This window comes from Ischnura elegans, chromosome 4, assembly GCF_921293095.1.
Source record: "Ischnura elegans chromosome 4, ioIscEleg1.1, whole genome shotgun sequence".
Lineage (NCBI taxonomy): Eukaryota > Metazoa > Arthropoda > Insecta > Odonata > Coenagrionidae > Ischnura > Ischnura elegans.
Window position 1 is genome coordinate 59,697,643 of NC_060249.1, and position 27,138 is coordinate 59,724,780.

General features: G+C 38.3%; 1 protein-coding gene across 2 annotated transcripts in view; it reads right to left on the reverse strand.

Moving 5' to 3' along the window:
• Window positions 1-6,067: 6,067 nt before the first annotated feature.
• The window catches only part of LOC124157563 (retinol dehydrogenase 12-like), a 29,466-nt gene continuing 8,395 nt past the window's right edge, over window positions 6,068-27,138 (reverse strand). Inside the window, exons 1-7 of one of the 2 annotated variants that reach the window (XM_046532394.1) lie at window positions 23,239-23,440; window positions 17,597-17,746; window positions 15,266-15,544; window positions 12,533-12,691; window positions 11,077-11,199; window positions 8,332-8,539; window positions 6,068-6,590 (exon numbers count right to left, since the gene is read on the reverse strand). In XM_046532394.1, coding sequence (XP_046388350.1) covers window positions 6,458-6,590; window positions 8,332-8,539; window positions 11,077-11,199; window positions 12,533-12,691; window positions 15,266-15,544; window positions 17,597-17,729 — 1,035 coding nt within the window. In that variant the 5' untranslated portion in view covers window positions 17,730-17,746; window positions 23,239-23,440 and the 3' untranslated portion in view covers window positions 6,068-6,457. Of the gene's footprint in view, window positions 6,591-8,331; window positions 8,540-11,076; window positions 11,200-12,532; window positions 12,692-15,265; window positions 15,545-17,596; window positions 17,747-23,238; window positions 23,441-27,138 lie in introns of those variants that run through there. The other variant, XM_046532395.1, reaches the window with a different exon arrangement.

Sequence of the window (27,138 nt, forward strand, 5' to 3'; positions counted from 1 at the left end):
CAGTGTGTTTATCATGAAAAGAACTTTTGAAACCCATTTTATTTAAATTTTGCTATCATAGAAGACGGTCAGTCAAAATCTTTCCGTAAAAACTCGGGAAAAATTTGTCAATACTAACTTTTGAACGCTATAATTTTTTATGAAGGAAAAGAGACTCACTAATAGAACGTTATTTCTGAGTTGAATAGTTAAAAACTACTTGCAGTATAAGTTATAGCACTGAGAACGCTCTCCTTTTCTCTAGAGCTTGTCAAATATGCCGAAAGCCTATTAACATCGATTTTTGCAGGTCAAAATCTAAAAAGGGACTAAATGAAAACAAGTGAAAATTTTATAGAATATACCTTATACACATATAAATGTCTCCCAGAAAAATAATTACTGACACTGTACTACATTTACAGTGGTGGAGCAGTGAATTTCAACGAAAATTCAACCACTTCACACGCTCCTGCAGTGCAAAAAAGGGCTCGTGCAGTGCAAGTTAGCACGCAGGGGCTTGATTAAATAATTACTCAAACAATAAGTTTTGTTTATACCATTAAAATTGCATTTATAATGAAAATTTATTTTAAATAAAAATATTTTGCATGGTCTGCATCGTAACTGCCATCTGTTGTAACCACAATGCACCTGCGGGAGTAAGCTGCAGACAAAATGGTTACAACAGATGGCGATCACGTTGCAGACCTTGCAAATTATTTCTATTTTAAATACATTTTCGTTATAAATATAATTTTAATGCTTGAAATTTTTCAATTTTCATTAAATCGCGAAAAATAGATATCGCCATTTAAAAATCTAAAAGCTTCAGTGAAATACGTACTCTAGGAGAAATAATCTTTCGATTTAGGCAGTAAAAAAATAGTAGGAAACCACCATATTGGAGTTGTTATTCGGCCTCATAACGCTGGAGTTCCTCTTCACCGTGCCTGGATTTTCGGAAATAAACTAGTTCAGAAGTTGATCGGTTGTTCACTTGAAAACACTTTCCAAAATATGGGTTTGATTAAGAGCTGAAAGCGCTCTGCGGTTTTATAATACTCACCGTTTAACACGAACGGTGAAAACTTGCGATTCTTATAAGATAAGAGACTATAACAAACGTTTTTTTTTAGATACTGGAGCGCTTTCTTCTTCAGAAACTTTGATAAAAGATAAGTAAAAGTTCTTTGTACGAAACTTGTGGGATCGTGAAAGCATTTAGAATTTTTTGCTCAGGGATACTCAAGGAGAGCCGGAGGGTTGGGGTTCATGACGCAGGTACGCTTTTGAATTGTTTTTTAATTTAGCGGCTTTGTGGACATGACAGAATGGGTGTATCTTGGAAAAAAAGTAAGCCAGGGATGTTGTCTATCGCCAACCTTGTTCAATATATATGCTGTGGAAATGATCCAAACATTTTTTGATGGGAGAGAGGAAGGAGAGCATTAGAGGTCGGAAGATAAAGACCTGTTTACTCGGTTCGTTAACCCGTACGAGTTTATGTCTAAATGTAAGAACGCGTAAATGAACACGAAAACGCATCGTGTAACCAGCCAACTTTTGCGAATGCATGTACCGAAAATAGAACCTGCTCTAATTTAGTTAATGTATTCGTACATGACACGTTCCGGTCTACAAAAATCATTCGTGCAAACGGAGTTTAACTCGTACGTGTTAATATATCAAGTAAACCGGCTCTAAGAAGCATAAGAATCGCAGATGTCATGGTAATATTAGTAGATGATATCCAATCACCTAAAAAGGCTGTGATTTTGGAAGAAGGGATAACGTAGTATGAATCGCTAACTGTAGGAATGCATCATGTCGAAGTTGGACGATTTACCTTTCTTCGTTAAAGTTTTTGCTAGGTGCAAGATTCGACGTTACCTACTAAATGAAAAAATGTCATTCTAATAACACCGAGCTTATCTTTCCATAGCATGTTTCCTTTTAGTAGGAGAAGTTGAGTACCTATTGCACCAAGCAACAACTTAAAGGAGAAAAAAGAAAAATCGTCCAAGTTGGAAATGATGCCTTTCTCCATCTAGCGATTCGTGTAGCATGAAGATTATTTCTACGAAAGACAAAGATGATGTCAGGTGAATATCAGGTAAAGATCAACAGCAATGAGGAAACAAAAGCTTGGGACGGAAGCGGATGGAGAGAGGTGTTGAACGGGACCTTCCTGCAGACAGAATCCCACATGGCGATGATAATTATGAGTGGGCTTGTGGAAATTTACGGGGCAGGAGGGTGGCTATTAAAGTAAAAAAAATTATCAACGTACATTTTATAGATATATTAAGTCCATTACGATTGAAGTATTAAAGTAAAAAATATTAGATTAACACCCACCACTAATATGTTAATGAAATCAATTCAATGAATGAAATTTTAAGGGTGCAATATGTTAGTAGTCCCGGAGACATGATAATAATACAGAAAATAGAGATTGATCCTCTTATTTACTCATGTTCATGTTAGGACCATGCCGTCGACTATATAAATAGTATGTTTTCAGAGGTTGCAATAGAAAATCCTAGAAAAATTACAGCCACACCCCAGGGGCGTAGCCAGGAATTTCGTTCGTGGGGGCCAAAAAATCAGGGGGGTAAATTTTTGAAAAACGAGGTACTAAGTATTGGGTTTTAAACTAATTTAAACACTTTTCACAATCGAAAAAACTTCATTTGTAAAAGAAATATTTTGTAAATTCATGATTTTTAAATATTTTGTTTTCTTTTATGAAGAAAAATTATTGAATTTTTATTTTTCGGGGGGGGGGGGGGGGGGGGTCCGCACCACCTGGACCCCCCTCCCCTGGACCCCCGCCCTGGCTACGCCACTGCCACACCCTGATCCTGCGTTTCCTCGCGCTCGATTCGTTTAGGTAATTTTCCGATGCCTGTCGGATTCCTTTCATGGACCGCATTTGAAAAAATAGAGTGGAATTTAGCTTGCGAAAAGGAAAAGCATGTAATTTTCCCGCTTCCGAATCGCATTCCTCGGATCTGGGACATCACACGTGCTGTGAGTGTGTCCCGCGGCTATTTCTAGTGAACCAAAGTCGCTACGTGCTCACTCATGCCCACAGTGCGTGGAGCGATATCGCGAGGCAGCATCGCATCACCCGGAGCGATGAGCATGAATGGGCGGTCACGTGGTCGCGAACCATTCTTAAGAGAGATGGCTGTAAAGAGAAGGGAGCGCGAAGAAAGACTCACAGTGATGCCATCCAAAATAGTCGCCCGCCCATGGAATCCGCGAACGACTTTGTATTCCTGCGTTTGAATAGATGAAAAGGGGAATACCGAAAGAAAATTAGACCATATAAGCAACTTATTATAGTAGTTATTATACATACTAGCTGCTTATATGGTCTGAGGAAATAAATAACCAAGTTCAACGACCTATTAACCGAAGAAGAATGAGCATAGTGAGAGGGAAATGTCGGTCAAATCGATTTTTCGAGAAATCCATTATTAATCGAAAAGAAAAGTTCGACTTTGTGGGAAATATCGAAGTTCAAACCCAAAGTTCGATTGATAGAAGAAAATGGACGGTCCTTTTTCTGAAACAAATACAGTTTGCACAAAAAAATGATTGTTATTGATTCGAAAAATACTGAAAATGCACATTGGAGTAGAGGAAAAAATTCCCAAAAATGTACTCAGAATACATGATTGAATTATTTAGTAGTAAAAATTAACAAATTCACGCTCATTGAAGTTTTCGGATTATCATCGCCTCGAACGATTTAACGCCACTAAAATTTTCAAGAAAGATCAAGTGATTGAGATGCTTGCTTTATAATCGAGGGAGTGCCTTTACAATGTTACCGGCCATAGAGGGAACATTGAATCAACCATCAATGAAATGTATCACGAAAATGTCACGTTAATCGATTACTGGGAGACAGCGCTGATTACAGCAATTCACCGGGTTGCCTATCCTGGGAAGTCCCATATCCGCTGCAGGATGTTTACAAGAGGACGTTCAGCAAATGCACATAAGTCGGAGGATATAACAAATTTTCGCAAATAACGAACATGGATAAATGCAGGATATCTGCGTTCTGCCACGAGAAATTAAGCGCCAGAATGTAGCGATAGCACTAACGATAACCGAAAAGTTCAAATTAACGCCAGAATATCACAGAACATAACGACATAACAAACACCGGAATATCAACGCAGAATCGATCGATTTCGATTGTCGGTCAGGTTTCTGCGGTTTGGTAATTTGGTGGGTTTTGGTTTGTGGTGTGTCTACAAAATTGCTATGCTTTAATTAAGTACAAAAATATTTCCTTTGAAACGATCGAATGAAATCGTGGACTTAAGTCGGAGACAGGAATTCCATGCATTTAAAACAAAATTTTGAAATTTGCACAGGAATATCTCTGAGATCACAGCGCCTCTCCTGGTAGGTCAATTGAAACAATTCATTGTGCTAGTTTGAATTCTTGTGTTTAGTTAAATAGCACCGAATTTTAACTTTTTACCTTAAAAATAGTAATGTCAGCCTAAAATTCAACATGAAAATTGCTGATTCCATTTACGTGAGAGGAGATAGTGAGCACATAGTTCGCTGTATGAAGATTATTACGTGAATTTCTCAATTCGTGTGGTTCGTGTATGGAGACTCAATAAGAGAATTCCTAACTTCGCGTGTTTTACCTGGCCGATTGATTAACTTCATTCAATGGAAGTCATTTAGGATAACCAGTTATATCACAGGCATTAGAATGTTTAAAATAATTCGAACAATAACGTTTTTTGCAGATGTGGACCATTATTATAGATTTTAACACGATTTTGTAGTTCTGTGTTCAATCTGCTGTCTCGAGATCCGTATAGATCAAGAGCTAAAGGAATTTGTGGTCAAGCGCTGTAGCGTCCGAAATCTGTTTTTGTGTAAGTATTCATTCCGTCTAAGATTCTGTTTGCATAATGCTTACCCGTTAAGTTATGCTTCTATTATATCGGATTGCATATTTTGGTGTTAATGAATTTTCATGGAAAAGCGAGAAAATTTAGACCTCAATTGGCGGAGATATGATTTTGCACTACCTGTTTCTGTTTGTGACCCTTGACTTCATCTTAGGTATGCATGAAATATATATTTTTAACCCCAATTTTATATAATTACTGCGATTCGGGTGCCTACAGAGCGTGAGAGCATTATAGTCTGATCGATATCCCATCTATCTGTCACCTTACATTTTTTACTTATTATGAAGGACTTCTTTCTTTCCCCTAAATAATCGCTGATATTGTTGCAGTTAGTTGATTACCAATCTTCTGAACACTTCTCGTAATTGGTTTCTACCTCTTCTCCCTTGAGTTTCTTTCTAATGTAGATTTTTATTGATTCATTATTAGCTCAGTAGTCCCGAATCATGTACACAACCGGTTGTGAGTCTTAATCAATCCAATGCCTGATTATGAGCATATCTACTATTTTGCCTCTTGTCAACATTACCTCAGTGAATGAAATTTCATCATATTCTCTTGAGAGACTATTCCACCGTTTTGCACTTGATTTTGTGCCTGTGTCAAATTAGTAACATGTTATTTTTGTCCCCATTCAGTTTAATTCATGTTATGAGGAAATTTTTTGTATACTGAAATGCTAGCGAGAACATTTCATTTCACGATAAGTACTCAGGAAACCTCACTACTCGACCAGGGATGCCGAAAAATATTGGGGGGGGGGGCACAAACCAGGGATCTTGCCCCGTGAAATTTTATAAGTAACGAGTTTTTTAAGCATTTTAGAAGAGTCATATGATCAACTTAGAACCCTGATATCTCAAATCTCAATATCTGGCCCCATGGAGTCGGCGCCAATCCTCACTTCATAAACTTGGCCACGATTATTGGCCTGGGTAGACAGACAGGTTGTCAGGTCAGGCAATGTGTAAGTTACTGGGCAGGGGAGGCGGATAATGAATATTGATGCAAATACCTACTCAAAGTTTAAGTTGCCTTGGCCAGGAAAAATTTCTCCCTGGTAGGATGGCACCCTCCTCCACCGCCCTATGGCCCTGCCTCATCTGGTGAGAATTAATATGCTTCCATACTTTTAAAACAATTTATTATAGATGAACATATCACAATTTCATAAAGCAGTATAAAATTATAACAAATATATTTTTAATGTAATTTTTCTTCTTAACATGTTTTTAAACAAGTCACACTTTTCCTGATTGGATTGATGCCTCATTGAAGATTTTTTTCAGTGTAGCGTGTATTCTTAAGGCAATAGATAAAAAATGGTCAGTCATATTTGATGGATTATTGGACTGAAATTATTTCAAAAATGCAATGCAGTGAATAAGTTTGGCAATTGAAATGTGTACATGAGATTTTTACACTTCCTTGATGTTGGGCACATATTCACTGTTCCTGAAAGTAAATATTTACTTCCAATTGCACAGATGTTTCCTGTAGAACCCACGAAGTTAATCTCATGTAGTTTTCTTTGGTAGACTCAAAGTAGGATCTTCTTTTAAATCAACCATTTTCAAACTCTCTTGCCACAGTCGTTCTGCCAATTCAGGGTCTCTTGCTTTGGCAGAAGGAGTCGCCACTTTGCAATCACTGAAATGAAATTTATTGTGATTAGTATCAGACAGAGTAGCATCAGAGTGCATCTTCATGCAATGAAATCAGGCAACTCAACATTTGCGTCATCGCTGTGAATCACAGGAGTACTTTCACCGCTGTATATCTCTTATGCAACTTCTTCCCGATAACATTATAAAATATGTAGCTCCCAAAAAATTTTCCTTCTAATGACTAATTCCCTCAGGCTCTCGTCATTTCAGCATGTTTATTGACAGGCAAGCCATTTTACCCCGAATTCTACATTATTATGCATTTCAATTGGAATAAAAATAAATATACTTGAGTATTTCTATCTGAATGCCACAAATTTCCCATCTTTATATTCGGTATTTTCCAGTGCTAATGAGGATTGTCAATTATTTTGGAAGAGGCAGCAAGATGATTTCAATTTTTCATTATTTTCAATGTATTCGTAACCCAACAAAATAAAGGCTTCTGATGGGGCAGTTTCATAGATTCATAACAACTTCCATAGGAGAGACACATCGAGTCTTACATTACTATTACTCATTATTATTTGAATTGAATTACTCTAAACCTACGGTTTTAATGTAACATTTTACTTATTGCCCTGGCCCATTCCCCCTCTCACTTTGAATTACCTTCTTCAGTAATTACAGGATACATTGTGTTGATGTGTGGATGCATGAACAAAGTTGGTAGTTGAGAATGTAACATGTGTGAATGCATGGATAAAATTAGAACAGGTGCTATTTTATGTTTGTACATTCATATTAGTTGGACAGTGACATTGTGTAATTTTGTGTTCATTCCCATATTTATGCATGTACAAATTACTATTAAATGCTAAGAGGCCCCTTCACAACAACTTAATTTGGTGCAACTCGGCTTATTAAGAACAAAATTGATTGATGACATACTATCCCTATAATGAAATCTTTAACAGTAACTTAAAGCTTTTCTTTACTAATGAATACTATGTTAAGTCGAGGTATATCAATGTAATTTGTTTTGAACCAACAAATGCTCTTTGTTGGTTTTCGACTACACAGCTATCCCAAGTTAAGTTGTTGTAAACAAGTCTTTCTTGTATCATGTGACCAGGCCTATATATTTTTATAATACTCGAGTAGTGTCATGGTGCCAGAATGCCGTTCCAGTACTGGTCAACAAAAGAAATAATGACACTTATCAATTTTGTTGCCTCATAATTTCTAATGTATACATCTGTAACTAAAACAAAAAATGTAATTAATTGGAAATTATTACTTTAAATAAAAAACACACAGAGTAATGTTTCACTTCTAAAAAAAGTTAAGGAGAGTGCATTCCAGCACTACTAAATTTGCCATGAAGTCACTGATACCCTCTCCCATTTACAATCACTCCATTAAACACATCATTTGACTCCTCCTCATACAAATTCTCAAGTAGTTTTCTCTTCTCACCCGTAATGTCATGATATTCCTTGTTCCTTTTTCTCTCTGTCTATTTTTCCATCTCATCCGTCTTTCTCTCCTACAATCTATTTTCATCGCTATTATACGTATAGCCTTTGATAAAATTGGTTCACCTGGAGACTGGGCATTATTTTAGAGTCGAAGCCGGATGGATTTGAATTTTTTATTATTTTTACACTTCAGCGCTTTTGGATCATCTAAATTATCTATTGCAACTTTCATTTGTTTGGCTAAATGCAGCTCGCAATAAATAGAATAATACATGTAATTAGCAACAATTATTTTATACTTGCCTGTAGTAAAGTCCTGTTTCGTCCGCAGTTTTTTCATCTACTGCGCAGTAAATAGTTGTTTGAGCACCTTGAACAGAGTTCTTTGCTCCAAGCAAATTCACATTTTTGTAGAACCAAGACGCTCCTGGAATTATGGTTGAGTGAAGATGTCGTCCTAATTCGGTTGCTACCACCCCAGGATGCAGGGCATAGACATTAACTCCTGTCCCTATAATTTGCAAGGAAGTGTTTAAGTAGGAACCATATCACAGTAAGGTGAATTAGGTAATTATAGTTATTGTTAAGCAACTGCAGTGTGTAAGTTGTGAACTTATCCAAATAATGAGTTATGTTCTCTATATTTTTATTCAATTATATGTCCCTCCGAGTGGTAGGTCTGGTTTTTGATTGCCTCATACTACTTCACCACTCAAGGTGTACGTAGTGAAATGGTTAAAAGATGGAAATGTGTGCAAGGTTTATTTTGAACTTGCCAGGATACTTTCGGATGATGTAGTGTTGGAAATAGTGAAATTATGTACCTGGATCATGTACATACTACATTCCATGGCCAGGCCAAAATTTTCATGAAAATATGAGTGTACAGATAAAAATTCTTACATTAGGTAAAACAGATAAAAAATAGGTAATAAAAAAAACAGATGATGGATATCTCCAATGGCACATTGCTTGTGAGATTATTTTGCATACTAAAAATATATGTTAGGGAAAAAAATTGCATATCCAATATGGTTTTTGTTCAGGAGAATTTGACAAATCTAAACAAATTATATTTCCTACCAAAATTTATATTTTAAGCCAAATGGAAATGTTATTGCTTGCTGACCTCTAAAAGACTTAGATTTGAATCCTGGAATCCCTTGAGGTTTTCATCATCCAGGATGTAAATGTGTATGTTGTCAAATTGATAAAATAGTAAAGTAGCTTAATTAGCTCCATTTATGTAGCATTTATAGTATTCCTAATGTTACCACACATGTTACACTGAAGGGAGATTCAACGGAAGAAGCAGCTTTGGGATATTTTGTTAAAATCTCATTAGGTTTTAACAATGCCAAACATAAGATCTCATGGATTTTTATTCAACTTTAAAAGGCTGTCACTATATGATGAATTTCATTTTGAAAAATGCTTCAATTTTTTATAACATGGATCTTTTAGAATCTGAATTTTTTATTCCAGGCTACAAATAAAGTCGGCTAAAGGCTGTAAATAAGTTGAAATTTTTATTTTTGGCAAACTCTTCCTGATTTCGGTTTACTGTGGGTCTGTGCTTGTTACAGGGTTTTATTCTGATCATTGCAAAGGGATCCATTAAAAAATATGTACACACAATTTTACTTTTCCACTCTAAATTTTTAATAACAATAAAAAAATTATGCCATGTTTTTAGGACTTAGTGGCTTTTTTAAGCTAAACTTTTGCAGGTAACTATAAATTCACCTCTGAAATTGAGAGTTGGAATAATTTTATCATAGAGGTCTGGGAGAGAGAAAATAAGGGCAACCGGGTCAAATTTGAATTTGAAACTGGGTAAAATTCTTTTTAAAAATTAACTTCAGTGAGTGAATTCAGTTTACTTAAAAACCAAGACGAAAGAGGCTTACATCCGTGCTAAATTGCTGCCTTGAAAGTCACGATAGTTCTTTCCCTTTCCATATTTTAATAAATAGCAGTCATTAAAAGTTTAAAAGATATTCTTGTAGAAAATAAGCCATAAAAAGTCAGCATTAATCACTGTACATTAGTATCTTTACATTATTATTGAGGTTTGTAAATGGCCTGTGGAGAAAACAGAAGATTCTAGATCAGCTTATTGCCACATATTTTATACTGTCCATCATTTGAAATGGCGAATTTGTTTTAAGTTGGGCTGAAATTTAAATAGAAATCTCAATTAGAGATATAATGAAAGACACTGGGTCTGTTTATGTAGGTATTTAATATACCAATGAATTAATTATAGGGTAACCAACAAGTAATACTCCCCTGCCTTCGTTTCAGATGGATACTGAAGTTAATCTCTAAGCCATAAAAAGTCAGCCCCAGCTTCAAATTTGATTAACAAAATGTTTTTCAATGTGTTCATGCCTAGGGGATATATTTAAGTATGCTATAGAGAGCTAAAAATATTGCTTCTATATGAAAATTGGGACAAACTTGTGTAGAAGTTGTGAAAAAAATTGTTTTGTAAAGAAGTAGCCAATAACTGCTGGGATAGTGGAATCACATGAAACATTATGCTTTGGAGTGAAAATACCTTCTAAGCATGCTTCAATAATCTTTAGATTTGGCAGAGTTAATGCCCATAACATAAAATTTGGCAAAAAATCAGCAAAGGCAAGTTTTTTCTTAATAATTTAGTCAAAAACTGGTTTTCTGAAATGAAAAAAATATATAATTATAAGTACTTCCTGTTGTTTACCTAACTGATAGTGCATATTTACTTACATATTTTGGATTTCCATTCATGTCTAAAAAGTATTTAATCATAATATTCGTACTATACTATTCCAGCCAATTCTCAGAGATACTGAACCCTAATTTGTTTTAAACAGGAACCTCACAAAAATAGCTTGTATTGATACTCAATTAATGTGACTATTTTATATACATATTGCTTTAGCGTGTACTATTGAAGACAATGTCTGGAGTTGTTGCAGCAATGAATGAAATCATGTTAAAGGCTCTAAAGATGTTTTGATTATGTATATATACTATTATGTAATGAATTATGTTACTTACCTTCAAGCTTTTTGGCTAGTGACTTAGTGAATAAGATGTTTGCTAATTTGCTTCTTCCATATGTTGCTGTCGGTGAATGACTGCCTTTCTCCAATTGCATATCATCAAAGTCAAAATTTCCCCCTGTAAGGAAATAAGGGTCATAGATATTTCAATTAATGGGTGATTAATTTCAAAAGAAAGTTTTTGACCTCTGAAGTCCACACTGAGGCACTGATTAAGGTCATTAGTGCGTAGGTTTCCGCGGCGTCGTTCACGATGACTGCTAATTTCCGGGTTCTCCAGCCGCGTCTGTCGTTTATAGTTGACTACAGTTTCGGAAGCCATCCTGCTTCCGTCTTCAGGTCGAAGGTGAGAAGTGTTCATTTTTTGCCGTCTTATATAGCACTGGCCGATCTCCTCCTGTGCGCTGATTGGTCAGAACTCTCTTCCAAACTAATCTAATGATCATTAGAATCAGAGAAGAAGCACCTGACCAAAGCACTAATCAGGAATGGCTACGACCGGATAATGGTCCTCAAAAGGGCCGCTAAGGTCAAAAAGATGCACTCACGACCATCTGAGGAACGCCAGGCCACAGAGGAGGAGGAATTGACCAAACCTGCAGCACGGCTTACAATTCCATTCATAGCAGGAGTGTCAGAGTGTATTGCTAGGATACTAAGGAAGCATGACGTGGTCACAAGGTTCAATTGCGTGACCAAGATACAAAACATTGTACCTGGACCAAAAGATCGTATCCCGCAGGCACTATGCGAAGGCGTGTACACAGTGCCATGCTCCTGCGGAAAATCATATGTTGGCGAAACATGCCGAGGAATGGCGACAAGGATGAAGGAGCATGTGAGGGCTACCAATAAAAAACAACTGCACTTGTCAGCCATTGCAGAGCATGTTTGGAGTGAGGCCGGCCATAACATTGAATTTGAAAAAGCGAAGATAGTGGCAAAAGAGAGTCGCTACTACCCAAGGCAAATCAGGGAAGCGATTGAAATCCACAAAAGGCAAAATATTAACAGGGACAACGGCTACCCAATCAGCAACGTTTGGAAGAGAGTTCTGACCAATCAGCGCACAGGAGGAGATCGGCCAGTGCTATATAAGACGGCAAAAAATGAACACTTCTCACCTTCGGCCTGAAGACGGAAGCAGGATGGCTTCCGAAACTGTAGTCAACTATAAACGACAGACGCGGCTGGAGAACCCGGAAATTAGCAGTCATCGTGATTAAGGTCATGTTTAAGACTTTTTATATATAGGACTTTTCGGAGCAAGTACTTTTATCTTAATTTGTGACCTGATAACAATCTCTTTTCTTTCCCAGTCGAAGCACTGAAACACCAAGCATGGATTCTACTGCTCCCCATGGAATTTGAAGTCATTCTACAAATTGAATGAAATCAAGAGGAATCTAGAAATATTACAACAGAATTTCATCTCTTTGGTGTTCACTTACATCTGTGAGCCATTGAAGAAACATTAATAATCCTTGCTTCTGGTGTTGAGCATATGCGATGAAGTAATAAACAGGTGAGTAGAAAATGACCTAAATGGTTCACTCCGAGTTGAATTTCATGGCCATCCTTTGTTTTTCCTGGTGGGCAAGACATTATTCCTAAAAACAAAGCAAAAAATTTATTGGTACTTTTTAAAAACAGCATGGACCTTTACTTCAAGTAAGAAATATAAGTTTCTTGCAAATAAAAGAAAATTTTAATGTTGACTAAATTTAGATCACATCAATTGCCGTGGCCCACGTTTATTGAAATGCACAGAACACTTCAATGTATAGTCGGATTCAAAAGTATTTGCAATGAATGAAGCAGTGCCACTTTCATTGCATTTTGGAAATTGAGTTTCGGTATTTTCTATTTAACCATTTTCTATTTATCGGTTAACAAGCCGATTTTATACGGTAGTGTTACGAATTCTGTGGTTCGAATCTCTCCGTATTATATTTTGTTCAGACACAATTATAGTGGTAACATATTATTCATATCTACTTTAACGCATATTAGCCACTGTTGTTGTTATAAAATTTTGAATGGTGAAAATTCATTTTTTCTCCTCGGATATCGTTATTTGTTTTTATCGAACTCACAATGCACGAATAATATGGAAAATGTTTCACTCAGGCATTCTGCTCCACCCAAAGGTATGATTACTTTGGACTTGATCCATCTCAGGACTACATACTTGGTTTAGACTTGTACATGGTTGCTTGTGATGAGTTTTCTCTTTCTCCATTTTTTTACCCGAGATAAACTTATTTTTGGGTCCTGTTCATGGTTTTGGCTTTCAGTTCTCTCCTGTCTTTCATTGCCTGCAGTCTATATTTGGACTGCATAGAATGGAAGAAAGGATTCAATTTCCTAACTCTTTTACGAAAAGAAGTTTTATCCATTTTCAATGGAAGTTTTAAAACTGAAGCTAGCATGCAGTGTATTATGTGACTTGGATGTGGCGGAAAATCTGTTTTCCCATATGTTAGGTGTCAATGTCTCTGTCTACTCAATAAATTATATTGATTGATGGTTCTGTGGTTCTTTTCCTTCACTTTCTCTGGCAGCTTCTGTGGATACAGGTGATGGGAGTCTGATTTAATGCAATAATCATGATGCATACTCTAAAGGAAGATGTCTAATTCTAATTTGGCTTGTTTCTCTATGGCAAAGATGTGGAAAAAAGGAAGCGAACTGTTTTGTTCCATGTCATTTGTAAACTTAATTGAGGCATGGACTTCATTCTGTCTGTTGATGATATCATTTTTGCCGGATTGAATTTTATCTTAAATGACAAAAATGTCATTTGAATATCTTAACGTGACAGTAGGGAGCAGGGGAATAACTAAAGGCTCTTCAACGATGTTTTTGGAAGTTTCACTTTCTAGACCAAGGGTCTCCAAAAGATGGCCCCCAGGCTGGATCCGGCCCGCGTACTCGTTTCAAGTATCGAATACCTATCATATTGAAGATAGTATACTTCCGAAATCAGCAAATTTGCTCTCCGGCCTGCAGTGTGATTCAGAACTTGGAATGTGGCCATCGTGGTCTAGTAAATTGGAGACCCCTGTTCTTGACAATAGATTTCTCTCAGTACCCCTCAACAAACTGTGTTACAAGATCAAGCTCTTGAGTGACTCAAATGAATAAAACAAATACATCGTATGTAATCATGACTAGAAACCAGAAATGATTAACAACAAGAAAGAAACAGCTATAGTAATTTTCCACTGTTATTTATCTCAACTGGTTTTCACATATACGTATACATGTGTCATTTTCAAGAGCTTCTTCTGTTGATAGAAAATGTGTATAAGCAGTGACACTGTTTGACATTAATAAATGTGGAAAATTACTACAGTTATTTCCCCTTTTTAGCATGAATATACACAAAGTAAATTCATTGACAGTTGATCGGAATGATTGAAAAAATAACTTGGAGTACAATTAGGGAATGTAATATAATTAACACTACCGTTGTCTCAGTGAAGATAACTCGAGGGCTAACCATGTTGCACTGCTGTTTTATTGGAAAATAACGAAAGTCTTACAGAAGATAATTTTGTGTTGGGTTCATTGGGTTTATATCCAACCGTTGGATTCAAGGAAAACATGGCACACTATAAATTGAAGATTCACCCAATCTGTGGTCGTGAAGCACTTATTTGATCAACCCACCGAATCACTGCCACTAATCTCACTTCGTTGAAAGCCATGAAAAACCACAAATTAGATTTTTACGGAAGCTCATTCATTCACTAGCACCAGAATAAAATATTTAACAACAAACGAGACATCATACACAGCAAGTTACTCTACACAGTCGAAATTCTTAGCAAGCAGCTAGCAGCAGGTACGAATCTTGGAATTCTGGTGATTTTCAACTTGCAATCAGTTACGAAGCTTAGAGAACTTTCCCCCACTTGATTGCTGACATGAGCAATCTCAACCTTTCAAATAAACATGACTTCTCTGTACCAAGACGTAACCAACTAACCACCAGAGTAGAATCAAACCCTTCACTCTTAGCCAAGCCTTTGGCGGGCTTACGCTCATTCTCTTCCCAACAGATGACTGCATCGGACAATAGAAAAAGTGGTTACAGAGATATTTTCCTTCCAACTTTAATTTGAATTTGGATTTCCTCTTTTCAGACCTATTCGTTTCTCATCATGTATAAATCTTACCTGCATTGTTCACGAGAAGGTGTATTTTTGGCTCCTTTTCAAGTATGTTCTTTGCAAATTCTCTCACGGAGTCCAAAGAGCTGAGATCAAGCTGATGAACCTCAACACTTCCTATCTTCATGGCTTTGGTGCTATCCTCCTTTTTGCTCTCTTCTGATGACTCATTTGGACCACACTTCTTCTCCTCATTCTTCGGTTCCTCTTTGGTTGATGCCATTATTTCCTCTGCGGCTTGGTTGGCTTTTTCCACATCCCTGCATGCCATAATTACTCGGCATCCTGTTGACATAAAAAAGGAATGGTGAATTTTAGTTAATGAATACCTTAAAGTTCCAGAAGATGGTAGGAACTATTCCATTCCTAAAAAGAACTTTAGTTTTATTGGTATGGTTTCATTGAGATACATTTTGAAAACACCAATTTTGAAGGGAAATTCACGATTGTTGTGATGGGAAAGATTCCTTGGATATATGTAAAATGAAACCACAGACACTGAGATTTCCAGAGTGGATTACTGAGCTTTTCAAGGTTCGCTTGGAACGTATGCTTTCGCAGCGAGCGGCATCGTTGTTAACGGCTTTCAGGCGCAACATGCAGCTGCTCCCAAAAGCCACTAACAATGATTTTCAAGGTTCCCTAATCAACGAGAGACATAAGGCCCTTTAAGAACAGAATTATCATTCCTATGTACAAAAAGTAGAGAGCAAGAACTAGACGCGGCCATGTGCCTGATGACTTACAGGTCTTTCCACAGCCACTTTGACCGGAGTAGACCCTTGACCTCTAAAATTTTTATGAAAATTGGTTTTTACACGTTTGCCTCCTCAAATAAAAAATAACTTGTAAGAGTTTTGCAAAAATAAAAATAAGCTTTGTAAATGGCAATTTAATACGAGCATAAAGTTTTTGATGTCCCATTTTACAGGAAGTGGTCTATGCAAACAGATGTTTGATGAATAACATTATATTCTTTGAGAAATCTGAGAAAAGAGCTAACATATCGTTACAATAGGTGATTGTCAAACTAAGTTTATAAATAAGTAGTGAGATAATAAAAAAATAAATATTTTCCAAACTGCCATTCATATTATTGTTTACCCATTGCAGTTTGTAATATCATGAATATAATATTTAACATTTGGGAGGGTGTTCTACCATTTCATAGAAAAAATTTTGAATCCCTCTGTGCAATGGCCGCTTTGAATCCATTAGCAAAAAGACACATCGTTTTTCTTGCTTTTCACTTCTTTAAATTTTTAATTGCCATATGACCAAGAAAGAAAAGTAATGATTCAAGGCTATTTAATGTCAGTGATAATTTCCAATGCTTACGTCAAGACTGCCATTCATGAAATCATTGGGAAGGGCTGGAGGAGTGAAATTCCCAGCGGATAGTATTGGCATCCTGTAATGTGCTATCAAAAAGTCAGTAGAATCACTGAAGGATTAGAAGAATCCTCATGAAACATCACTCCTGGAGCTTCCAGCAATTTTTCTTTCACTTTTGCATTGTTTTGTTTGAAGTTGCATGTTGTTTGCAATGGATGTCTGTACGTCTGTCTTTGGATTCTCTGCACTAATTGCGGAAGTCTTGTTTGCTCTTACACTAAAATCCGTAGACTTCACACATTTAGGAGTGGCGTCATTCTTTTCCGCTCATAAAATCGAATCACAGCACATGAGCCACACCTAGTGGGAGAAGCAAATGGAAGCTCTGACTTGAATGGTTGCCTAGCCAATGCCGATTGTTGCAGACAAATAACTTGGACGGCGACACAGAGGAGGAACCAAAGCTACTCTCTCGTGACACCGGGTGTGTAGCTTGATTCCTCGTGACTATATGTACTGTTCCTTGTGAGTACATGGGAAACATTTTATGGACAACCCTTGTAATAATGAAAGGGAAGGGCAACAAAATATGTATGGCCATTAGTAGATATATGTGTCGAGCAATCATGGTTGCACATAAAAAGAAACATGAAAAGATTTGCTGACTGGAGAATCGAGTGAAGAGATTCACAAACCTAGCCTCAGGATTGTCTTATGATTATGACTGACATTTAATTGATAATTGGTTTCCGGGTTAATTTTTCACTGCGGAAGCCTCCATAACAGACATTTAATTGTTTGAAGATCTTAAGCAAACAAAATGGGGTTCTAGGAAAGCCAAAATATTTATCCAAAAGGACTATTCAATTGAAATATTTTTTTTGTGGCCCATCAAAGTTATATGATCCCTTCTTTTCACTTTCATAGCCTCTTGCATATTTAATAGGGCAATGACTGATTTATGAGTTAAAGTATGATTTGTGAAAAATACATTTAAGTCACCTCTTCTTACGAAATCCCTTGCTGTCTCTTTTCCAATGCCAGTGTTGCATCCAGTGATTATTGCCACTTTCCCATCAAGCCTGGCTTTACTTTGACACTCGCCATACCACCATCTGCTTAGAGGGCCGAACATTGTGCCAAGTCGTTTTGCTGTGGAAAAAAAGAATTTCATTACTTTTTTCTTAAAATAGCTTTGCTTGCAGGTGCTTAATATTAATATCATTTAATTATGATTCAGTCTTTTTGTCATCCTATCATATTATTTTCACATCCACGCTCTGGTTGTATTAGATTTTACTGAAAAACTTGCCTCCCCATCTTTGATCATTATCTACCAATACATTGAAACAGATGCAGTCTCTTAGGAGTTATTCTCAAGGATAGATTCTAAACATTTCCTTTGATGCCAAAGAACTTTGCATTAACATTTACAACCGCTGTAGGAACATTTTTTTACCATGCTTGGGTTGTGTGTTTTTCTCTTAAGCCCAGAGGTAGAAAGATGACTTGACCGTCTAAAGTTTGGCTGATAAAGACTAGTTTACTCATTATAAAATTGTTACATCGTTCATGGGTAGTAATCACGAGGATGCACTTGTGTTCATGCAGCGTATGTGAATTTTTTATTACATCAATACTTTGAAGCAATCGACAGGGATGAATAGAAACAGTTTGATGCTGAATATTGAGTCGTGAGCAAGGAAAATTTTTTTAACTTGATGAAGACCATAGTCTTCAAATTTGGGGAAGAGGGCTGCATTTGTGTGAAGGTTTTTGGAAGGGGGCGAATTTAAGGGGAAGTGTATTCTTAGCAGGGATGCCAACTTAGAAAAAATATTGGGGGGGCCCAATTGGGGATCTTGCCTCGGGAAATTTTATAAGTAGTGAGTTTTAAGTTTTTAAGCATTTTATAAGATTCATATGATCAACATTAGAACTGTGATAACTCTAATCTCAATATCTGGACACTGGGGAAAATCGGCAAGCCTGACACATTTTTTCCTCAAACCCATAACGAATTTTTGAGGGGGCTCGGGCCCCCTCAGGCCCGATGGAGTTGGCGCCACTAATTCTTAGGAGTGTTCATTTGGAGGCACTTATGTTTAATGCATCCAAAAAATATATCCGAGGGGGTTTTATATCACTTGACCCTGGGGACACCGACTTACAAAAAATATTGGGGGGGCCCAAACTCACTACTTATAAAATCTTGCCCCGGGAAATTTTATAAGTAATGAGTTTTAAGTTTTTCATGCATTTTAGAAGATTCATATGATCAACATTAGAACCCTGATAATTCTAATCTCGATATCTGGACACTCTGGGGAAAATCGACAAGCCTGTCACATCTTTTCCTCACACACACAACGAATTTTTAAGGGGGCTCGGGCCCCCTCAGGCCCCTTGGAGTCGGCACCACTGATTCTTATGAGTGTTCATTTGGAAGCACTTGTGTTTAATGCATCCACAAAATATTTCAGAGAGGGTTTTATATCACTTGACTCTTCCTCCCATACAGGCTGTGGCTGCAGACTTGGGTGAGAAAGTGAGAGAAAACAGTGTCTTTCCACGGTATTGCACAACTAGGCCAAGATATCCAGTGGGAATAGTGTGCTCCTGATTGCAATCAATTTTTTGCTCTATTAACTGCTATTTTCCTGTATTTATTCGATTGACGTAAGTTATTATTGTCTAACTTTAATAGAAATTCAGGTTACAAAAGGTGAAATGGGACAGTACTGTACCTAGGGTTATTGGCCATGGGAGGCAGATTGTCAGGTTGGGCAACAAGAATAGGTTACTGGGGGCTATTGAATACAATTGTAAAATGCTTGCAGCTCAAGTTGTCGAGGTCAGAGGAAAAATTTTCCCATTTCGGATGGTGCCCGACCTCACCCCTCTTTGCTGTGGCACTGATATGGTAATTGACAGTGGCGCCGACTCAATGGGGCTTGAGGGGGCCCGACCTCCCTCAAAAATTCGTTATGGGTGTGAGGAAAAAATGTCTCAGGCTTGTCGATTTTCCCCAGAGTGTCCAGATATCAAGATTCGAGTTATCAGGGTTCTAATGTTGATCATATGACTCTTCTAAAATGCTTAAAAACTTAAAAATCACTACTTATAAAATTTCCTGGGGCAAGATCCACGGTTTGGGCCCCCCCAATATTTTTTAAGTCGGCATCCCTGGTAAGGGATACCACATTCAGCTAGAAATTCAGGGTGATAGGCGGGTTGCCCACACCAGGCATTTATTTTATCATTCTCACTCATCGCAAAACCGTAAAACCCTTTAAATAAACATAAAATTGCGTTAATATAGTGCTGAAAGATTTTGTCATGATTGGACGTTACCAAAATGGTCTTCTTTTCAATCAGTGGGAGATTGAGGGGGGAAGATAGGGCGGCCGGCAGTGCCGAAATTTCTGCAAAAATTGGAAGCTTTCAGGTAGCTCTTCAGTGAAAGTTTTAATTTCACCAGCTTATCAAACAATGGAGAAAGATTTAGTGCTTTCCAGGCGAACTGACTGCGTGAAGAGTTATCGGGATCGCCACCGGGTCAGGAACTGCATTACTGCCGGACATCGAAATTTCGCCAGTAATGCAGTTCCTGACAGACTTACAAAAAATATTGGGGGGGCCCAAGTCGGGGATCTTGCCCCGGGAAATTTTATAAGTACATAGTGAGTTTTTTTTAGAAGTTTTTTAAGCATTTTAGAAGAGTCATATGATCAACATTAGAACCCTGACAACTCGAATCTCGATATCTGGACACTCCGGGGAAAATCGACATGCCTGACACATTTTTTCCTCGCATTCATGACGAATTTTTGAGGGGGCTCGGGCCCCCTCAGGCCCCATGGAGTCGGTGGAGATCGCGAGAACTTATCAAACAATGTTGTAAAGTAATTGATGGATATCTATAAACCACTTATCTCCGTATGTGAGCCCTCATCAATGACAATGAGAGTTTGCGCGGGCGTATCAGCTGAATTACTGGGTCCCGGCCCCGGTGCGTTGTAACCCTCACAGCAGGGGCGCAGCTAAGAAGGCTGAGGAGGGTTTCAGTGCAACCAATACCGGGGTGTGTGGGGGTATAGAATACCCACCAGGATAAGCGGTAGGTGCGATATTAATAAATTGCGGAATTTTAAGGTAAATGGTTCAAAATGGTGATTTTTACGGCTTTTAGTGGGTTATTTTACTTATCATTACACTATTCTATTAGTAATATCAATGCAAATAAGTAAAATGGATTAAACTTAAAAATTTCTCTGGGCTCAAGGGTGGGGGTTTATTCCCCCAAAACCTCAGAGGAAACCCCCTTGGGTCCTGATTCCCCGATTATGAGAGCTATTGCATGTCACCAAAAGATGTCGCGGAAAGTAAATGAATTGTGCATGCATCCTCGCATGGTGAAATTTGCGAGCGTTCTCGGGACACTGGGAAGAAGTGGCAGCAGTGAAATTTTCAGCCTCGCCTTGTGTTCCCCACGCGAATGCGAAAACGCGTCGCTATGGACGTGTCCGCACGCGCGCAGGGACAGAAGCACTCATGCCCCCATTTCCTCGTAAGGACGGGAAAAGTGCACCAGATTCCGAATTAGCGCTCTCACGGTCGTTCTCGTTTTCAAAACCCTTTTCGCGTGTGATGTCACCGGTGGTGTCGAAAGGTCTTGAGTTTTAATGCAGTCTCTGGTGCAGTAGAGGCCTAGTTGAATGACTTTTTAGTAAAAGTCGACGCTGAAAAGACCATAATGTCGTAGCAAAAATCCATGGGTATGAGTGGCGGATTAAGGGGACCGCCCCCTCGTCATTTCTGGAAATTTTGAGAAGATTTTTGTCTTGAAAGTGGTTCTCCAATGAAAGTTTTTCTTTTACCAGCTTAAGAAACGGTGGTTAAAAATATTCGATGAATAGATGGAAGACTCTCGTCTAAGCTTATCAGACCTCGCCCCTTGGGGGTGGTAAGTAATGAACCCGCTTTTCATCGTAACAATCTGCGTGTGGGTATTGTTGCAAACTCCAAGCAAACGGATTGATTACCGTAGCAGATAGATAGCATGTGAAATAATAATGTTGTAGTTTTCGTCCTAACAATCCAAACACACGAATGGGTATTGTTACCGACATCTAATAGTAAACGACATTGTTACCCGATAGTTATCCGTTGAAGATAGTTACTGAAGTAAGACTGTCATAGTTGTCAGGCCAGGAAACCGCGTGAGTGAATGGTCGATACGGAAGGAAACAAAGCTTGGAGAATAGGAGATGAGCGTTTATTCTCCGGACACTGCCAGCTGAGCGGATTCGCATTGTTGGGCTACTAGATGAGCGGATTTGATTCGGTGGGCAATTGCTGAGCGTTTTTGCAGAGGAGGTATCGAATTTAGGTACCCCTTCCCTGGCTCCGTACAAGCAACGTAATAATTCAACGGACAATACGTCAATGCGTGAGGAGTTTATAGTGAGCACTAACTGTTTATGTTTAATGCTTGCCACAAACTTCTATTTTTAAAAGAGCAATTGTCAGTGCTATTATCAATTAATTTTTGCTCTCACACATGGAAAAATTCTTGTACGTGTCTTATTTAAAAAAATTCACCGCTTAACATAAGGTACATTCTCTTCGACGAAAATACTATAAATTTCTGCCACCCACGTCATATAGCACTGTTCGTTCATTTAGCGCATCCATCGCATCGGGCCGCCAACAGAAACATTATTTAAAGATGTGGTTTTTGACCAGGAATAACATATTTCTTAGGCATACGTCTTGTAAGCTTTAGCCTGCCTAGATATAACTACTGACGAATTATTGAAAATTGCTGTGTGATTGCAGCGAAATTCATCGCGCATACTTTACTGTAAGATATTCATATATAGGACAGCCGCCGGTACGTCCGCCCCTACCCACATACTTTTTATGAACCGTTGGGGTCATGAAAAGTGCGTGCCATCAAGGTCCGTCGCAAGTTGGGGATTACTAGGAGGATAAGTCGTCCCCTGCCAATACTGAGAAGATTTTAGTATTATATTAGAGTTGCTGACCTTTGCACTACTGGCATGATGAAGGCACCCGTACCTTTATTGTTTATTCAAGTTCTCATTACCCGTCAATCATGTACAGAAAGCTCTCGAAGGGGAAGGCGGTGATTGTCCTTAGAATTCACGAAGACAAGTTAAGTAGCCGTAGATGCGAATCCAGAAACCGGAACATTCCCACACAACGGCTGTCTCTTTCACCGACTTAACATAGTTTCCGGATATACTACCCCGTACAGACACAACTTGCGATGTAATAATTCAGCACTACGAACACGCAAGCAGTTACGTTAACAACGTCATTGTCACACGGCGATCTACGTGAGGTTCTGCCGGTTTCCCTCACGTCTTAGAAGAGTGCCGGAACAATAGCCATACCGAAGGAAAAAAGAGTTCCAGATTTTTTATTTGTACCACATCTGCTTCAAGCTCGCAAACAATGTATAAATTAGAACAATTTGTGACGCCCTGAAGAGGAAATATTTTCGTATAACCGAGACCTTACTGTACGTACATAAACCTTCCTATGTGAACATACATGTAAAACTGCAGTAAGGAAATAAAACCTTTTCGAATTGAATTGTCGAGGAAAAACTTTACCTTGTTTCACGCCGTTTTCGGGTTCCACAAAGTCGGCTGTGCACCTCTTCGTGCGGGTTACGGACTCGGAATGACTTTCCCAAACCCACTGCCCCCGAAAAACTCGACCGGAGAGAGAAAAAAAATGCTTCAGGCGCGCGAGGCTCGTCGGACGAACGTTGCTCACCCTGGCTGTGAGTAACGGAATCCTCCTCGCCGCCGCGTCGGCTGGTTGGCTTGGAGATTTTTTTTATTTATCTCTACCTCCCACTCTTCCCCTTCATCACCCCTCCTCTACCTTTCACCCTCCCCTCTCACGCCGACATCTCAGACTTGGAAACCTTGACCTTCAAAAATTCCTGCTCGCATCACCCCCTCTGCATCCATCCACGCTGCGTGGCTTGGGCGGTGTTCTCATCCTTGTGGTAGGGAGGATTCCCAGTTCATTCAACACATCTCACGGACCAAGGGGACTGCGTAGAGGGGTAGGGGCGGTCTGGGGTGATTGGGGGCCCTCGGGTAGGGCTACTGTTTGGGCCATCCACCTGGAAGGTGCAGGGGTCGTCCTAATTGTAATTTTGGGGAATTACAAGCACGGAAATTGATTTTTACGTGATTCTACCCCTTCAAAACTAGATTAAAGTCGACGAAAAGTAGTAATTTCATAATTATAATGCTATGAAAAGTGAGAATTCCACAGATTACAATTTTTTAAGTGAATCATGGTTCTAATATCTATTTAGATTATTTTTCCCAGGAACTGCTCAGAAATCTAAAAAAAACTCTATCATAAACTTTCCGAATAAACCTTTCAAAAATTATCAGGTTCTCTTTTATCTTGTAACACCACTGTTTATGTTTTTATACATCCTTTTAACACTGTGTTGTAAATAAAGCAACTGCTGAAATATAGAATTTTATAACTGAAAAAAAACTTAGGCTCAAGTAATCCGAGTCTTTTTTTTTTTTTGGAGGCCCTATTCAATCCCATAGAAGGCTGATTTCTGTGGCCACTTCGGTCGCATTTTAATCGGTTTTCAAAAAAAATGTCCGCGGTGCGGTGATGACTGCAATGCGATCAACTTTTTCTAATATTTTCCATTATAATGTGTGTAATTGCGAGGAATAACAATGAAAAGTTATGAATTTGATGGATCACAATCATCATGTATGTATATAAATTTCGGTTGACAACCTAATTATACCTCATTTCCCCGTGAAACTCGGATCAATTTGTCCATCAGCGACGCGAGTGGCGACTTTTGTAAACCCATTTAAATGCGCGGTGTGTGGCAACACATTTAGAGGCCGAGTTGAGGATCCTCTTTTGTAATATTCGTGCCACGAACAATGGTGGGACAGACAAACGAGCTACGCGCGCAGTATAGGCAGCAAGAAGGGCTAATTTTTTTTGTCGGACTAAACATACTGATGGAGCAGAGGAGTAGGGGCTATAATGGCACTGGTAGGTACACTTCGGAGCGATCAATTGCGGAAAAAACCTCACCCCGAAATCTATTTTTCAAAAGCAGCCACAGGGAAGTTAACGAGTGGAGAAAAAAATCTAAAATCTTGTTCAAGGGGGTTGTAATGGCTGTATCAGCATTATATTCCATACCATTCAAAAGCCAATGTACAATAAATAAATTATATTGTGGTTTTTGGTCACAGTTGACGAAGTTTGGTTTTTCTCAAAATACATTTAGCAGCAAAGAGACCCCGCTAACGCCAAGCGGTGCCATATAGCACCGGCTTGTAAATCGGGTTCTATGCAATATTTCGGGGAAATTTTTAGGAGCATTCTTTATTACCCATATGTATCATATTTTATAAAAATGAACGAAGTGTGATAAAAAACTTTGGGCGCTCACGGGTTAAGGCCGTTGTTCATTTTTATAATCAACTGCCCGCCTCCCGCTATGGTGAAGGTTCTTAGGGCATTGCTCATCAACAATACGATGGATCGCGAGGATATCCCTCAGTTAAGCCTGAATCACACGATCATTTTCTTCCGTTCTGAAAAGTGGTCACTAAATCGATCGCTTTTCGCGACCGGAAAAGTGGTCGCTCGAATGATCATTTCTCTGAATAACACGGTCCCTCCCGCCGTCGCCTTTTGCATTACTTCCGATTTCACATCTGGTTGTCATAGGACCCGCATAACGAAAATATATAGCGTGTTTATGTTTACCTATGTCGTTCCCACGATTGTCAAGCGTTGCGCTGCAATCGCTCCTTACGGGAATGCGTTCTGATTGGCTGATTTGGGGTTTTAGTGACGGTTTCAGCGTCGGAAAAAGCGAACAGACGAGTGATGAAAAAAGTGGTGGGGATCCTCATCATTAGAGTGATCGCGAAAAACAATTGCCGGCAACAATCATTTGCGAGTGATCACAGCAGTGATCGCGATAGGGATCACTCGGAAACGACGGATAAAATGGTCGTATGATTCAGGCTTTATACATGGTGTTTTAGGAGGAAGCTGCAACACTTCAGGTAGTAGGGGAGACAGTTTTAAGCACTTTTTGCCCATGCACATGTGGTTGCGACTCCTTAGTTACTGAGCTATGGCAATGCAAACATTTTCTTGGATGCACTTTGCGGTTTCCATGAAAACGGTTTTTTTTGGGTAGCCAGCCTTTTTGGCATTTTGTTTAATGCTCTGGATTTTCAAGGGCTTTAAATAATTAAGGTTGGACGAAAATGTGCGATTATAATTTTCTGAGATTGTTAATATCAAAATGGCCGGGATTGTGCAATCGTATTGTTTGGATACTCACTCGAAGTTCTCGTTTAATTTAAGCTCAAAGATGTGAGTGTGCCCAAATTTTAATCATTTGACGAAACCGGCTCGCACAATACGCATTTTTCACTATAAATGAATTTTTTCAATCCTATAAAATTGTGAAGGGCTTTTGGGGCAGTTAATCTTTTTTCTTTTCATTCGTAGTTTAAGTGCTTTTACATTACTTGTATTACGTTTTTACTTATGCACTTGAATTACGTACTAAACTTCTGTATCTACCTAGGAAGTTTTCATTATTTTCCGTAATTCCGATTCTTTATATGACGGAGACTTTTGGAAATTTCATTGGTGCAATGTCTAAAAAATTATCACTATTGCTTAGTGAAATATAAACTTTCGTTGGAGAATTACTTTAGTGATTACCATATTAAAATCTTTTCAATATTGGCGAGGGAACGACTTGACCTCCTAGTAATCCACAACTAATCACACAGCAATTTTCTATAATTCGTCAGTAGTTATATCTAGGCAGGCTAAATAGCTTACGAGACGGTTGCCTAAGAAATATGTTATTTCTGGTCAAAAACCACATCTTTAAATAATGTTTCTGTTGGCGGCCCGATGCGATGGATGCGCTAAATGAACGAACAGTGCTATATGACGTGGGTGGCAGAAATTTATATTATTTTCGTCGAAGAGAATTGTACCTAATGTTAAGAGGTGAATTTAAAAAAATAAGATATGGACAAGAATTTTTCCATGTGTGAGAGCAAAAATTAATTAATACATCCAACTAATATTAATAGTTGTGTAAGAGTTTATTACACAACTGACACTCACTCAGCTGTTATGTATCCTACTCAAATGAATAATTATCAATCATATCACAAGGAGCATAGTACCTACTACTGTTTCTTCGAATGTATTAACATCTAAGAGGTGTATGAGATTTGAACCTGAAGATCGTTGGACCTTACAATTGCTCTTTTAAAAATAGAAGTTTGTGGTAAGCATTAAACATAAGCAGTTAGTGCTCACTATAAACTCCTCACTCATTGACGTTGAATTATCTCGTTGCTTGCACGCAGCCAGGGAAGGTGTAATATTACGAGTGGATCGGATCACTGGCTTGAAATTCTCTGCTTAAAAAAACTTTTTTCCTTGCAGATTGCCAT